This window comes from Pongo pygmaeus, chromosome 6, assembly GCF_028885625.2.
Source record: "Pongo pygmaeus isolate AG05252 chromosome 6, NHGRI_mPonPyg2-v2.0_pri, whole genome shotgun sequence".
Lineage (NCBI taxonomy): Eukaryota > Metazoa > Chordata > Mammalia > Primates > Hominidae > Pongo > Pongo pygmaeus.
In genome coordinates this window covers 132,809,968-132,827,194 of record NC_072379.2, presented here as the reverse complement: position 1 = coordinate 132,827,194, position 17,227 = coordinate 132,809,968, and the positions used below count along the sequence as shown (strand labels likewise).

Below are 17,227 nucleotides of genomic sequence, written 5' to 3'. Positions count from 1 at the left end.
CCACCTCCCAGGTTCAAGCGATTCTCCTGCCTCAGCCTCCCGAATAGCTGGGATTATAGGCGTGCACCACCACACCTGGCTAACTTTTGTCCTTTTGGCAGAGATGCGCTTTCACCATGTTGGCCAGGCTGGTCTCAAACTCTTGACCTCAGGTGATCCGCCCGCCTTGGCCTCCCAAAGTGCTGGGATTACAGGTGTAAGCCACTGCACCGGGCCTAAGTTTTAATAGTTAAAATATTTTATTCCATTCTCTTTTGGTAGATGAGATGTTGGTACTACCACTTTGAAGTCTGGTTTTGTAAAACTGAAAATCCAAGACTCTATGGCCCAGAAATTCCAATCTCAGGCAATTAACCTAGAATAGTGGCTTTTACAATTGTTATTGGTGTATCCCTTAAAATAATTTTGAAAAACTATATTCTCCTTCCCTTTTTAAGTTGACATTTAATTTTTTTTAGCATGCGTTTAAATAGATGCAAAAGATATAAATTTTGGCATATCCCAAAGATTGACACTGTTAAAAATCACTATTTTAAATGTATCCAATGGCCAGGCACAGAAAGACAAATATTGCATGATTTCACTTATATGGGGACTCTAAAAAAGTTGAACTTAGAGAAGTAGAGGGTAGAACAGTGGTTGCTGGAGGCTGGGGGCTGGGGGATTGGGGTGGGTGTGGGATGAGGTGGGGAGATGTTGCTCAAACCATACAAAGTTTCAGTTAGAAGGAATGCCATTTTGAGACTGATTGAACATCATGGTGACTATAATTAATAATAATGTAATATACATTTCAAAATGCTGAGAGTAGATTTTACATGTCTGCAGCACAAAGACACACAAAGACAAGTATGAGAGGTAATGGATATGTGAATTAGATTGAATGTAATCATTTCATAATGTATTCATATATCAGAACATTCAATTGTGCTCATTATATATTATTTGTCAATTAAAAATTTTAAAAAAGTATCCAATGGAATCTCAATGCCATAGGGATTTGATACCCTCCATTATACATTTAAAACACATATGAACAAGCTCTTCTTTAACAGCTGGATATTTTTTGCTTTTCCTTTTTCTCTTTGAATTATTATTTCTATTTCATTTCCTCACTGGAATTTATCCTAATGAAATATATTTTTATGCTTGAAATTATTTTATTATTCCACTGTAGCTTTTTACAAAAGACTATCTGTATAAATTCAAATCCAAAAACTTTAAATTTTCTGTTACCACAAGGCTAAATTTTAACTTTCTTTTGTTTGAATTGCCATTATAATTATTATTTAGTACACAACCAATTGACATAATTGTTAATTATATGTATGATTTTAACCTAAATATAAGTTTTGATAAATAATTATTGAACATAAAAGGTTATTGGGACTGCATCTCAATGAGACGGTTGTTGTTTAATTTGTCCATGTAACTGTGGATAATTCTTGTTGCTGGAATGAGGAAGGTTAAGCATTAATCTATGTTGTATTCCTCTGCCAAATTAATCTTCTGTAAACACTGCTTCCTTGCTCACTTATATCTGCTATCCAACATCTATATTTTCAGAATCTTATTTTTTTATGATCCCTTTTTAGTTGGTCTGAATCTTCCTATTCAACATTATCTGCTACTAGATTCTCCTAGGAACTCTGTTCCAGTCAAACTACCTCCTCATTGTCCCCTTTAAATAGTGGGCAACTCGGCCGGGTGTGGTGGCTCACGCCTGTAATCCCAGCACTTTGGGAGGCCAAGGTGGACGGATCATGAGGTTAGGAGTTTGAGACCAGCCTGGCCAACATGGTGAAACCCCATCTCTACTAAAGATACAAAAATAGCCAGACATGGTGGCGCGTGTCTATAGTCCCAGCTACTCGGGGGGATGAGGCAGGAGAATCGCTTGAACCCAGGAGGCGGAAGTTGCAGTGAGCTGAGATTGCGCCATTGCACTCCAGCCTGGCAACAGAGTGAGACTCCTTCTCAAAAAATAAATGAATAAATAAATAAATAAAATAAATAAAATAAATAAAATAAAATAAGGGGCAACTGTCTTATTGCTTCTTCCATCCCTGCCTTTATGTATTCTCTCCACCTCCGTAAATTTCATCAGTCCAGTACATACCTCACCTGCAAAACCATTCCTGACTACAACCCTTTGTCTTTCTTGTGTTTTGTTCCTTCTGCCCTCACAGTCTATACTGTACAAGTAGCACCTGATTATGTACTGCACTTTACCTATCTATCCTTCATTATATATCACATATAATTTAGTATTTTATTATACATTCTTTTCTTCCCTAATTGTTTCATGTCTTGGGAACCAGACCATAATTTGTTCCCATTATTAGCTTTCTTAGAGAATTGCTATGATCTTTTCCACAAGCCCAGAGAGATTTTTTTGAGCCTAGGGAAGGAAATCAGAGGGATAACTAATGGTTTTCAAGTTCATAACAATGGTTTTTCATTGCTACCGATGCCGAAAACAGGGGTAACTGTTCTTTTGTGACAGTAGGAACGCTACAAAGTAAACATCAGGAAGAATATATATATATATTTTTTTTAATTAAAAAGAAACACTATTAAAGATTATTAAGAGTTTAAAATTGCTCTACTTTAAGGATCTTTTTAACCGCAAGATAGACTAACCAAGATCTGGGATTTCCTTGAGGAACATGATCTTATCATTCTAGGTTTTCATGAACATCAAGGCTAACACATAATCTGAGCCACTCATTGGCAGTCCTAGTGGCTGTGTCCCTTCATCACTTTTATTCTCTCTGTTGGTCTGACTACACAAAGGTCTAGGAGACTATTTCCATGATGCATGTTCTCACCTCTTGACAAACTCAGAGATGATCCTTTTGGAAATTAGGCTATTGAGGCAATTTCAGCAATTGGAACCACCATCAGGCTCAAACATTACTTTGCTTAGCCCCTAACAGAAGCTCTACCTGTAAGCTGCAGTGCAGGTGTCCTTGTACTCCTGGAGCTTCACGCACACCATGTTGAGGAATTGATCTGAATATGCACTCAAGTCATGCATCAGGTTCAGGAGATCTTGCACCGTCTTCTCCACAATGATTGTGCTCTGGAAATGAACAACAAAGAGAGGATATGAGATTTCTGTAGTCAAGTAACGTGTAGGACAAGGAAGGACAACTCCAAGTATGTCATAATTTAAGGTACCTGAGCTCTCCTGGAAGAATGTGACATTTTGAAATATGAACTCAAAACAACAACCAAATAAGTATCTTACACAGTGCTGGTCTTCCCAAGACCTGAGCAAGTGTTTTCTCTGCAAGGACACAGAATAGGGATTTTCAAGTCGCTATCATGGAATTCTTGATACAAGATAACTCTGGCTTTTAAGACAGAAAATGCATATTCAGTTGGAGCCTGATTTATCACTCCAAGGCTTTTTGAGATTAGGGACCTATGACAGGCAGCACAAAGAAAAAACCTTCCATGATTTATTTTAAAAGTTTCAAAACCATCAATCTATTCAGAATAACAACTAACATTTGTATTGTGTTTTAAAGCTTGTAGAATGTTTTCACATACACAGCAGATGTTATCTCACTTGAGACTCACATAATAATCATGATAATCATGAACATTTATAGGGTTCTTACAAGTGCAAAGTACAATGATAAGTACTTTGTATATTTTATTTCGTTTAATACTCTCAACACCCCTATCAGGTGTATCCTATAACCATCCCCAGTTTAAAGATGAGGAAACAAGCTTAGAAAGATGAAATAAACAAAGAAGGAGCTCCAGGCTTTGCTCTTCTAACTATACCATTCTACCTCAAAGCCAGACCGGAGTTCTGCTGCCCACAGTGCATTTTCTCACGAGATTACAGTGCTTCATATTGCTGTCACCACTGTAGGCGCAGGGTCCAAACACACTCAGACATATTTTAAAACTGAATTAAAAAAACTATCTGAAAGGAAAAATAAGCCCATCTTAAAGCTAGACACCGACAGCATTGTGCAGCAAATCAGTGTTATATCTGAAAAAGACGCATAGTCAACAAATTCTGAATCTTTGATTAAGAAAAGACTGAGTTGTTTAAACCACTAGTTCATGCCTCTTTCAAAAGAAGCAGAATTACACTGGGGTAAATATTAATCACATGCTGAGCAGCTTGGAATCCTTCGGTCAATAACTGGTTTGTTGATTTTGCATTTATATAAAATTACATAGGCTATGGTAAGCTTAGCCATACAAGTATGCTTAAAAAAATACTTTTCCAGTCTTGACAGTGAACTATGAAGAAATCAAAGGCATTTTTATTATGCTTAAATACAGATTATGGGGTACAGGGTTTTGGCTAATTATTTTCTAAAAGAATAAACAAAGGTGTATAGCTCTTCTCAACACAATGGGGGATTAGCTTGAATTACGAGTTACACTTGCATGCTTCTTCAAGAAGATTTGGTGGCAGAAGTTTCTTGTCATCTTTCCCCTTCCCCTTATTTTTCCCACCCCAGTAAAATAATCAGAAGGTGAAAAGGAAGGAGCAGCTATATTCTATAAGGCAAACCTCATAGGAAGCCAAATTACAGTCTCTATAGAATCCCCACAAGTTCAACTTCCTTTTCTGTATTGATTTTAAGATTAAAGCACTGCAGCTGCACCCTGATCCATAATCCCATTCCTCTGTATTTGTGTGTGAGTGACAGGAATTGATTCTGCCTGGCTACACGTCCCTACGCTAAGAATTTAAAATCCTCATCCTGATTCAGAACACAGGATATCCTACAACATGTGGGCAGCAATTAATAAAGGCGACTGGAGTTCAGCCATCCTAACAAAGCCTGTTTAAAATCTAAAACATTGCAGGGAAGACGAGCATGAGGAGATTCCTCTGATTATTGGGAGAAAGGGCCTTGTTCTATTCCCAAGTATGCTATTGATAACCATCTCTGGGGTAGGTTTGGGTAGCCCCTTCCTTAGTTCTCCAATAACCAAGGATAACTGGATTGCTCCTTTACTCTGTTGGCCCCCATGACTCATGCATTCAATTTGTGTACTGGTACTTTCACACTGGGCGAATACTGTGTAACTGCTCTCAAGTCATCTCAGGTGTATTTCGTCTTTCTGAATAGATTATCAGCCTCTCAAGAGGGATCAGCATTCCTCTTTTCTTTTTGTCCATCTCCCATCCTTCCCTTCCCTCAGTTGTTTATAATCTCTCAGGATTTTCAGGACAATACTATTAATAAAAGAAACTAGATTAATAATGTTAATACACAGAATAAATCTCCGAATGTCATATATATGAGGGATTTTAGACACAGACACCTTGCATTTTGAAATCTCCTTGGGTGGTTTGGGTTTGGTTGGATTTATTGCAGAGCTTTCAGCTGATGAGAACTGTGCTGATAGCATTTGAAGGGGAAGGGATGACTGCGAACACCTCTGCATATCCACTGGAGGTCAAGGTTTTGGGGATGAACAGGAAGTACCAGCAGGGAATGATTAGAATGCCATGGTTTAATTCTAATGGTTGTGCTCAACACAGAGCCTCTGTGATGCTATATGATTACATACAATTTTCCAGCTATTTGGTTGGTTTACCTTGTCATGGTAGCACTCTGGATAATCAATCACTACATTCTCTTCAAGAAAAATGACACTGTAGTTTGCCAAATGATGGGTATTTTTACAGGGAAAAAAGTTTCCATTTTTCAAGAATTTATAACAATTTCCAAATCAGTGGCTCTGACAGATAAATGTTGAAAATATCAAATTTCTAACAAGGTCAATCCTGTTCTTATTTATTTGATCTCTTTAGCAATGCAAATGATTTACTGACACATTATTAATTTTGAGATTTGCTAATGTTGACTATAATGACTTCATAATAAGCAAAACCCTGATTTTCTTCATTATAATTTCTATTAAACAAATCACAAATGATTGATATTTGCTTAGAAACAACTCAATTCACATTTTTTGGAGCTTATTACCAGGTAATAAAGTCTGTGCATGACATGAAAAATGAGAAAAGAAAAAATAAATCCCAGGACAGATGATGTAATAAAAAAATACTGCTGTGGAAAATAAACACCTAAAGTTTATTACAGGGATATGCTGGTAATCTAAAGCATAAAGTGAACCAGTTGTTCGGTTCTGCACTTAAAAAAATTTAATCAGTGAATGAATAAAGATGATTGTACCTTTGAGAACTAGTCCACTGTTTGCCAGAATGGGGCTCTGCCTCATGATACTAATATTCTGTTACAGAAAATCGTCTCCCAGTCCACATAATTTGGAAAATACTGAATCAAAGAAAACTGAAGTGGTGTTTTTACTGGAGGACTTCAGAAACCTTTAATATGCTAGAGTCTTGATGAGTCTTAAAGAGGCCAATGCAGTATTCAGTCTTCCCTTAACTATCAAAGTAATGAAACCATTGTTCATAGCCCATCTTTTCACATCTACTGGAACAGTGTTTCATGGTTTGGGAACTTTCCCTAGTTCTCTGGTTATACTAATGAGGCCCAATGACATGCTTAAGGATACATGAGGAGCACCACTGTGAACAGGGTGAGCTTGAACAGGCCTCTTCTCGATCCTTCCTTCTTAGCCCTTTCCTGAACACCAAGCCTCTTCAGTTCTGCCTCCTGCCTACCCCTCTAGGCTTCTCTCTCTCTTTTTAAAAGTTTTTTTCTGTATTAAAATTATTATTATTTTCCTCTATGCTTCTCTCCAGTTCCTCTGAACATGCCCATCTCTTGCTCCAACCACACTAAATTACGAGTGACTCCTTGCCTGCACCAGGCTAATTTCTGCCTCTGTGCCTTTGCGCCTCCTCATCTTAGTGTCTGGAACACTATTCCTAGCTCATGACTGTCATCTTTGAAGAATCAGCTCAAGGGTTACCTGCTCTGATTTAAATGCCCCTTCTGTGCCACCAGAGGACCCTGGCATTTTGGCCCACGCTCTAACTGGAGTGTGGTAATCACTGGTTCAATTGACTATCTCTTCCACTAGGCTGCTAATTCCTGTTGATCAGTGACTGTACCTTCATATCTCTAACACCTTGCAAAGTATCTGGCATATTGCAGGTGCTCAATAAATATTTATTAAGTTAATGCACATGCACAACACATTCAGAATAGGGTGAAAAGAGAGAGAGTATAATTGTAGTAGTGGATAAGAGCCTGATTTGGTAAGGTGAAATCAGACCACTACCTCTTTATTACTACACTGTATCTTTTCTTTCTTTTTTTTTTTTTTTTTTGAGACCGAGTCTCACTCTGTCACCAGGTTGGAGTGCAGCAGCACGATCTTGGCTCACTGAAACCTCTGCCTCCAGGGTTCAAGTGATTCTCCTGCCTCAGCCTCCCGAGTAGCTGGGACTACAGGCGCATGCCACCACACCTGGCTAATTTTTGTATTTTTACTAGAGATGGGGTTTCACCATGTTAGTCAGCCTGGTCTCGATCTCCTGACCTCATGATCCGCCTGCCTCGGCCTCCCAAAGTGCTGGGATTATAGGCGTGAGCCACTGCACCCGGCCACTACGCTGTATCTTAATTCCCACGGTTCTAAGGACTGAACATTTATTGTGGCTGAAGGTCTTGGGTATTTCTACAACAGTACTCTTAACTTCACCTGATTGTATTATTTTCTATAATGGCAATTCATTAACTGAATGTGCTCATTTTAACATTTTAAGACATAAATTCCCAATTCAAAATCTGCTGATTTTAAAGTTTTAAGACATAAATAAATTCACAATTCAGAAACAAAACCAAAAGCAAAACAACTTTAGATTGCCGAATGGAGTCTTTGTATCCGTACTGTTTTAGCTCCTGAGACGACAGTTCAGAGATGCTGCTAAGAATCTAAGGTTCTATATGGTCAAAGAAATATGTCTATGACTTCAGACACACATCTCCAGCACCATCACGCGTGCGCGCGCGTGCACACACACACACACACACACACACACACACAGAGCATAGGGCAAGCACACCTGAGAGCAATAATTTAAGCATCTCCTTAGAATGAACCTGTGTGGCTGATGCACCTGAATGTGTGTTCTGAGCTAGGTAATTTGGGAGTGGCTAACCTGGAGATTCCTTCCTTATCTAGGATAAACATCTGAGGCCCTTGGCCAATTTCAAGGAACACCAGCCATATGGGGGATTGAGGCCCCGAGTTTTGGGTTACATTAAGGTTGCCAGGTGGAGGTCGTTGGTGTGAGGGTGGTAAGTGGAAATGCTCTATAAACTGCATGATGTTTGTAGGTGGTTGCGGTTTTCCTGCCCAGCCCGCCCACACTGGACTCTCTCCCCTGTATGTAAGCCCATAATAAAACCTCATGTCTCCTCTGATGGCTCTGGGTCTCTTCTTTGACCTCTGGAACCTGGTGCCTTTCCTATTGAGGTTAACAAGGGTTTGGCACAACAAGAAGCAATCGTGAAAACGGGGCTTCACAAATGTTTCATGACAATAATGGTTTTCTTTATTGGGGCATATTCAATGACAAGTTAGTAAAACTTGTCATATCATATTGTCTTTCCAGTTACTATCAACTCTAAGCTGTAGCTGGCTGTAAACAATGATTAATAACTATGAAAACGACAGTAATGATAGAAGCCAAAAGGAAATATGCTTTCCATTTTTTAATCTACGCTTTGATTTGTGTGATGTTTAAACTGTTCTGAATGTGTCCTCTCTTTACTAAGATGACTTGCAAAAGGCTATATATCCAAGAACTGGTGCCTCAGGAACTGCCACCTCTGCTCTCTTCCAAATCAGCCTCCACCCTGAATGCAGAGTAATCTTTTCAAAAATTCTACCTCCCACAGAAATGAGTGTTCATGTCAATCAAAAGACATGAACACAAATCTTCACAACAGTTTTATTTATTTATTGCAGTTCTAGCTTAATTTTTTTTTTTCTTGAGATGGGGTCAGACTGGAGTGCAGTAGTGTGATCATAGCTTATTGCAATCTCAAACTCCTGGGCTCAAGCGATCCTCCCACCTCAGACTCTCCAGTAGCTCGGACTACAGGCAGAGGCCACAATACCAGGCTAATTTTTTTTTTTTTTAGTAGAGATGGAGTCTTGCTATGTTGCCCCGCCTGGTCTTAAACTCCTGGCCTCAAATGATCCTCCCACCCCAGCCTCCCAAAATGCTGGTATTACAGACATGAGCCACTGTGCCTGGCCTAATCATTTTATTTATAACAGCCAAAAAAAAAAAAAAAAAAGCAATTCTCATGTCAATCAATAAAGTGGGCAAAGTGGGCAAAGAAATTGTGGTATACTCATACAATGGAAGACTGCAGAGTAATAAAAAAAGACAAGCTACTGCTACATGCAACATATGGATGAACTGTGCAGATCTTAGGCTGAGTCAAAGTAGTCTGACCCACAGGTGCACAACTGGATAATTTTGTTATTATTGTAGTTCAAAATCAGGGAAAAGTAACCTCTGGTGATAGAAGTCAGAATAGTGGCTACCCTTAGAGAGGGTCTTGATTGGGAAGGAGAGGACGTTCTAGGTGCTGGAATTTTACTGATGGAATAGCTGTCGTGTTAGTAAAAATGTATGGAAAAATTCTTTGTGCTTAAGATTTGTGCACTTCAGAATTTGTAAGGTTAACATCAAAAGAAAAAAATTTAAAGTTATGTCCGTTCGTGGGATTAAAACTCTTTAATGGATGAAGACTCACATTGCTCAGATAACTCATAAGGCCCTTCATGACATGGCTTCTGTCTACCCTTCCAGCCCCATCTCCTACCATTTTCTACTTCCCTCTCTATGATTCAGCTACATGGGGCTTCTTTCAATCTTCATTACCATTTCAGGACCTTGTACCTTCCTGCAATGCTGTTTCTTGTCTTCCTTCCCGACAGTACTTTTGTTTCTCTTTCGGGTCGTAGCTAGCATATCCTTTCTGTGGGAAGATTCTCCCTAACCCTCGTACCAGATTAGGTCTTCCTGTTATAAATACCTAGAACATCTTTTATTGCTCTGTTACAACATTTAGCATATTTATAATTGCTCGTTTAGGGTCTGCCTTCCCCAGTGGTCTGTGAGATTCCAGAAGGGAGGGACAATTATTCAGGACCTGGAACATAACAGATACTCAATAAATATTTCTTAACTGAATGAGTAAAGTTAAGTACACCCTATATTAAGATCAATTCATCACCTATTAGCAGGCAGAGAAAGGACAAAAAGCGGGTGTAATGCTATGCTCTGTAGTTTGGTTCTCAAACAAAACTTTATGTTCAAGGCCAAGTCTAGAAATAACCCAAATGTCCATCAACAGTAGAGTAGATAAATAAAACTGTGACATATTCATACAATGAGATACTACAGAGCAATGAAAAAGAGCAAACTAGTAGTTAACATGAGAATTCACATGGAAAAATATCACAGACATAATGCCGAATGAAAGTAGCCAGTCACAAAAAGATATATACTGTTTGATCTCACTTATGTGAAGGTCAAGATCAGGCACAGCTAATATGCGGTGAGACAAATCAGAAGAGTGGTTTTTTTTTTTTAGAGAAGTGTGGGGAGGATATTGACTGGGAAAGGCATCTGGTTGGTGGTTACATGAATATATGTTAAGCCTCAATTTTAAACAATTTATTTCCAACCATTATTACAAATAGGCACCTCTTTGAAAACCTTTGAGAATACAATCTTTAGGTATATTGGTATTCTGATACAACGGTTTTTACTTGTGATCTATTTTTAAAATGTGAAGACATAGCAGTATTGTTGGCAATACTACTACTGACTACCAGATGAAAACTGTTCTGGAGAGGATGGGAAGTTGTTTGGGGAAACAGCAGGGAACTTAGCTAATTGATTAAATAGATAAATAAGTAAGTACCTTCTCTATGCCAAACACTAGCCTAACTGCAGGAGATACAAAGCCAGATACGATTCTTGCCCTCCAAAAATCTTAGATACTAGCAGGGTAAGAAAATAAGTTAACGAATAGGGACAATAAAATGTCCTAGGTGCTATGATGGGCATCTGCATATTGTACAGTAGAGGCACAGAGGAAGAAAGAGTTAATTGGACTGGGGTGAAAGGCAGAGAGACAGAGGTGAGAAGGAAGAATGTACAACTGAATTGAGTCCTGCAAGATAAATAATTGCAATTTGTAGAAAGAACAAAGATGGAAAAAGAGCACTTCAAGTAGATGGAGCAGTATGAACATGAAACAGTATGGGATTCAAGGAACTGCGAGTGGTTGTTCATGGCTGGGGTGAAGGGGGTGTGTGGGGGAGTGGGGGTTGGGGGGGTATGTATGCGTGATCAGGTGGGAGGGCTCAGTGAAGCAGTCAGAAGTCAAGTCATGAATGTCCCTTTATGACATACATACATACACACACAGAGTACCTGAACATTTGGAATATCACCCATTTCCAGCAAGAAAATATAAAGAATTAATTCAATCTGATGTCACTAATCACTAGATGATCCACTTCAAGTATAGAAGATAATTTCAAAAAGTTTCATTGTTCAGAAAAGATGAATATACTTACATAACAAACAAACTCTGAAGCTCTGTTTGTCAGGCTAAAGAGTTAGGCAGAATAAAACAGGCTTAAACAAAAAATATGAGGCCAAATTTTAGACAATCAAAAAAACTATAAGACTTTAGAATCACATAAGTTATTGTTAAATTTATTTGCCAATAAAAACATGGAAAATGTATATGATATAAATTATCAATAATATATATTTTTAACATTTTGGGTATAAATAATTTATGGTTGAAAAAAATCTGTGACAAACATAATCTTATAAGCACAGCTGTCTCTTTATGAGGCTTATTTGGGGGTTTGTGATTTCATATTCACAACAAAACAAAACATAACAGCAGGAAAGGGAGAAAAAGTCTATAACGGTTGTGCTTAATTAGACTGTATGATCCCAGGGGCCATCTTTCTTTCCCCAGCTAATATTACATAATAAGGCAGTAATTGTTGACTTATGTATTTTGAATCAATGCAACTCTACGGCTAAGTTGTCAATACCTCTTGATATGTAATGGAACCCATTACATATGGGTAGAAATAGATCAATGAATAGGAAAGCATTAGCATTTATAAGAAATATCCCCAACACCCTCCTTCCCCCCCCCACCACCCCACACACCCATGCACACTTCAAAAGCACCTTAAGGCTGTTATTCAGCTAAATAGAAGGTGCTACATGTTAGAAAAGACATAGAAATATAACAATGACATTAGCAGATACTGTACTATTGGGCCTAGCAATGTTCCTGGTAAAAAGCATGGGCTTTTCTTTTCAGGGGTGATGGTAATCTACTTGGGAAAACATCAATTAGAACAGGAAACAGTGATATTCCAAGAGAAGAGGGAAATGAGTATAAAAGACAAGGTAAGGGAACAGGAATAAAAAGGTGGGGGAGGCTGAACTGGGATCTGGAGGACAGGGAGGTTTGGATACTTAGAGAGGCAGAGGCAAGGTATCAGGCAAGGGAAAAGGTGTAAGTAAAGGCTGGGGATGAAGGATGGGCTGGTCATGTGTAGCAGTTAGGAGACAAGTGTGGCTGGAGGGAATTTCTGTCAAGGAATCTGGAGAAAGGGTTGAATGGATGAGGGGGCCAGCTTGTGGAAGGCCTGAAAGACAGACAGGCTGAGGGTTTTCTGCAGCTGGACAGAAGCAGGGCAGTGTATTTGGTAGCAGAGCTCAGGATCCTAATTCTAGAGCTGAAAGCAAACCTTGTTATCTAGTCTAATTCTCTGGCTTAAAAAAGAACCATAACAAATATTAAAGGGCCTGTCAAAGATATTAAATATGTAGATAGTCTACGATACTTCAAAATCTAGAATCCAGCTCTGTGAGTCCCTCTGGCCAAAGCTGATGATTAGCGCACCAGAAAGAATAAATTATTACAGGCGATTACATGTACTGAAAAATATGAAAAATCAACAAATAGAGAAAGTCAGAAAAAACTCATTTGTCACCATTTAAGGTGGCTATTAAAACAAAATTGTCGTTGAAATTTGGCAAATGAAAAATTATGCATTTGCGCTATCTTTCCAGTAGGAACTATATTTCAGCATTACCAAATTCAAAAAGTCCTATTTTAAGGAAGAATACCAGCTAATAAATGTAGAAAAAAATAACATAATTACAAAAAAAGGCAGGATGTGGTGGCTCACACCCGTAATCCCAGCACTTAGGGAGGCCAACACGGGAGGGTTGCTTGAGCCCAGGAGTTTGAGACCAGCCTAGGCAACATGGCAAGACCCTGTCTCTACAAAAAAGAGAAAAATTATCTGGGCGTAGTGGTGTGTACCTGTAACCCCTGCTACTCTGGAGGCTAACGTGGGAGAATGGCTTGAGTCCAGGTGTTCCAGGTAAGCTATGATTGCACCACTACTCAAGTCTGGCAACAGAGCGAGACTCCGTCTCAAAAAAAAAACAAAAACAAAACATTTTGTGGCCCCTAATAAAACAACTGATTCAGGTAAAGGTTATCCATTGGTACTAAGACAAAATGAAAGTTGAGGCCAGGCGCAGTGGCTCACCCCTGTAATCCCAGCACTTTGGGAGGCCAAGGCAGGTGGATGACCTGAGGTCAGGAGTTTGAGACCAGCCTGGCCAACATGATGAAACCCCATCTCTACTAAAAATACAAAAATTAGTCAGGCATGGTGGAGCACACCTGTAGTCCCAGCTACTCAGGAGGCTGAGACAGGAGAATCACTTGAACCTAGGAGACGGAGGTTGCAGTGAGCCAAGATCGCACCACTACACTCCAGACTGGGAGACACAGCAAGACTCCGTCTCAAAAACAAACAAACAAGCAAACACAAAAAACCAAACTGAAAGTTGACCAGGAAATTGCAGAAATGAACATCCACATAGGGTCAACGTTATAGAACATCAATTACTTCCCCACAACAAAAATCAAACTACACAATGGAGGGATTAGAAGGTCACAAGCCTCATCCAGGGGTCGAGCTTGGCCTAATTAATGTAAGGAAGCCAGCTCTTACAGGTTTATGGATGAGACAGAATATGAATATAACATCATCTATGATATATTCTCACTAAAAACATTTAAGTTCAATCTAATCAAGCTTTCAGACCTAACTTCTAGTAACAAGAAATAGAGGAAGCAATCAGGCAAATACAGAAGATGGAACATGCCACAGCATGGCTGGCTGGTTCTGTTCACTGTATCAGTGTCATGAAAAATGTGACTGTTAGGGATTAGAGACTTAAGTCACATAACAATTATGGTCCTAGATGGAATCCTAGTTTGAACAAACCAGCTGAAAAGGACATTTCTGGGACAATGCATCTGGGAAAATGCAAAATTGACTACATATTAGAAATATGGAGATATTAGAAACTTTTTCTAATTGTGATAGTGATAATGCTATCTTGATAATGCATTAATGATAATGAAGAAAATGCTCTTGCTCTGCAGGGAAGTAAAATTAAAGTATTTCAATATAAAATAGCTTGAAATTGTGCCTTAAGCTATTAGAAAACCAGACAAAATATGGGAAACAATAGTTTCAGACACCAGAGATGAAAAACAAATGACATGAGCCCTCTGAGTGCCCCAGCTGAAGAGTTTCTGGGCCATGATGCAGGCAGAAGGGACCTGGACAGAGCCTGGCAGTCTTGTTAGGTTGAGGAGACAGAATTTGGAATTTTGGAAGACCAAGGCAGCTACAGTTTACTGTGGCAAAATACTGAAGAGTGAAGCTTCACAAAGAGAGAAGAGGGTGGGGAGAGAAAGAGAGCACATGTGTGCAAAAGGGAGCATGTGTGAGCACAAGATCTGTGTAGATCTTCCGTGTAGAACCTTCGGCTAAGTACTGGTCTGTGTGAAGGACACTACTGAGGCCAGAGAGGACTACCTCAATGGAGCAGGCAGAATAATCCCAGAGTTCACACAGGGCGATGAATGGTCCATGTTCCCACTAGCTAGAGTGGAAGAACCTCCTAACAGACAGGGTGTCAGGTAGTCTTCAAAACAATATTGCCTCAGTAGCAGGGCCAAATTAGCCTTAGAGTAAAAGCTACCCTGGATCTGTCTGATAAAGCCTAGAAGCAAGGTTGACACGATGAAAATAATTCTAAATAGCTGAAATGTGTTCCCAAAGTTCAACAATATTTAAAGAACTATAACAAAATCCAGCACTTAACAACGTAAAAAAAAGTCTCGCATGTCTAGCATCCAATAAAAACATTACCAGGCATATGGAAATAAGTTGGAAAATATATGAAGAGAAGTAAAATCAGTTAAGAGAAACAGACCCAGGGATGACACATATAATAGACAAGGAGGTTAAAACAGCTATTAGGAATAGGGTCCTATGTCTAAAAACAGAATGGAAAATATAAACATGGCAGAAACAGAAATGGAAGACACAGCAATAGAAACTATCCAAAATAAAACACAGAGAGAAAAAAGGATTAAAAAAAAATAGGACAGTCAGCGAACTGCGAAACAATATCAGGCAGCTTAATATACACGCAACTGGGGGTGGGGGGTGCAGAGAAAATATAAAAAGATATAGTGGCTGGAAATTTTCCAAATTTGATTTGAAGTATAAGCCCACAGATTCAAGCAGCTCAATAAATCTCAAATGGAAGATAACAAAAACTATAGAAAGTCACAAATAATCGAATTGCTGAAAATCAGTGATAAGTAGAAACATCTTAAAAACAGCCAGAAAAACAAAACAAAACAAAACAAAAAAGAAAGAAAGAAATGAGATTTGAAAGGAAAAAGAAGAATCTAGGCCTTCTGAGTCCCAATTTGATTTTCTCTTTACCACCCTATACTGTGTCCCCTCCCCGGGAAAATGGTATTCGATGAAGACTTGGCAGACACACTAGGGTGGCCTGGAGAAGTGAGAGTTCACAGTAAGGCATCTGACTAAAGCCCTGGCAGTAGTCTAGGGCGGCTTGCACTGTGGTACCATGAGAAAAAAGAAGATCCAACAGAGAAAAAAAGAAGTAGAACATAGATCAAAAAAAGAAAGAAGAAGAAAAATGAAGGATGAAGAAGAAGATGATGACTAGGTGTGATAAAAGCTAAGCTAAGAAAAGTAAGAGTTCCTTGGATCATGTATGGACATTTGACCTTTAAGAAACAAACCACCTACTCACATTCTCCAATGAAGAAAGAATGACCTGGGAAGACTCGCTCGAGGTAATGATGTCCCCTGAAATTTTATTTCCCAGTTGTATATTTCCAAATATTATTTTCCTGCTCAAAGGGCCCAATATGATTCCCTGCTCTACAGTCTACACACACACACACACACACACACACACACCCCTTCATTCTGTTCCTTAACCTAAGCAATATGAGTTGCTATTTTTTAAAATGTAAGTTACTAAAGGAAAAATATTAATAGCAAGAAGCCATATAAAAGTTAAAAGACATGAAAAGCCACAAATATAGATGAGCTTATAGCAAACAGATATATATTCAAAGATAACCAATTCTAGCCCCTACAAGGTAAAATACCCAAGTACTCTTGTTTCCTTTCTCTTATTTTGGGTATACCTGTAGATAATTATATCAATAGCATTTATATTATAATATAAATGTGAATGTTAGAATAAGCCTACCTATCTATCTGTGAATCCATCCGATATTTATTGATCACCTACTATGTGCCAGGCACTGCTACTATGCTATGCTCTCCAATACAACAGCAAACAGCTTATACTGTTATGACTGAAACCCAGGCAGACTGAATCCAGAGCCCGTATCTTAACCACTATTTTTTGTTGCTTCCAGTAAAAACAAAAAGCAGTAAGTTCAATCTTTTCAGGTAGTCCATGATGCCAGGTGTAGCATGGTAAAGATGAATGAAGACTGCTTGTGGAAGAAGGTTATTGTGACCTTCCTCAGATGACAGTTCCAATGGTGGGATTGGCGAGACCAAAACTAGGTTTACAAGAAGCTGTGAAGGTAGTGTGTGGTGCGGGAAGAGAGACTGTCATTGGAGACATTCATCAGTGAAAAAAAAGGTGCGAAGTAACTCAGCAAGTGGATAGGATGACGTCAGGACAGGAAATGAAGACTGGACCCTCCTGATCATCAGTAGACCATTCTATGTGACCAGCCTCGGGAAGCACAGGCCACTCCAATGCCAGCAGCCAAGAGACAATTCGTGGGCAGTTTTAGGCCAGCGAGATCTCTTCTCTCATCCCACATTCCTCAAA

At 39.0% G+C, this 17,227-nt stretch overlaps 1 protein-coding gene across 4 annotated transcripts in view; it reads right to left on the bottom strand.

Annotated features, from left to right (window-relative positions):
* The window catches only part of EXOC4 (exocyst complex component 4), an 815,858-nt gene that overhangs the window by 173,852 nt on the left and 624,779 nt on the right, over positions 1 to 17,227 (bottom strand). For all 4 annotated transcript variants that reach the window (XM_054494593.2, XM_063667851.1, XM_054494594.2 and 1 more), the window contains one exon: positions 2,949 to 3,085. In XM_054494593.2, coding sequence (XP_054350568.1) covers positions 2,949 to 3,085 — 137 coding nt within the window. The remainder of the gene's footprint in view (positions 1 to 2,948; positions 3,086 to 17,227) is intronic.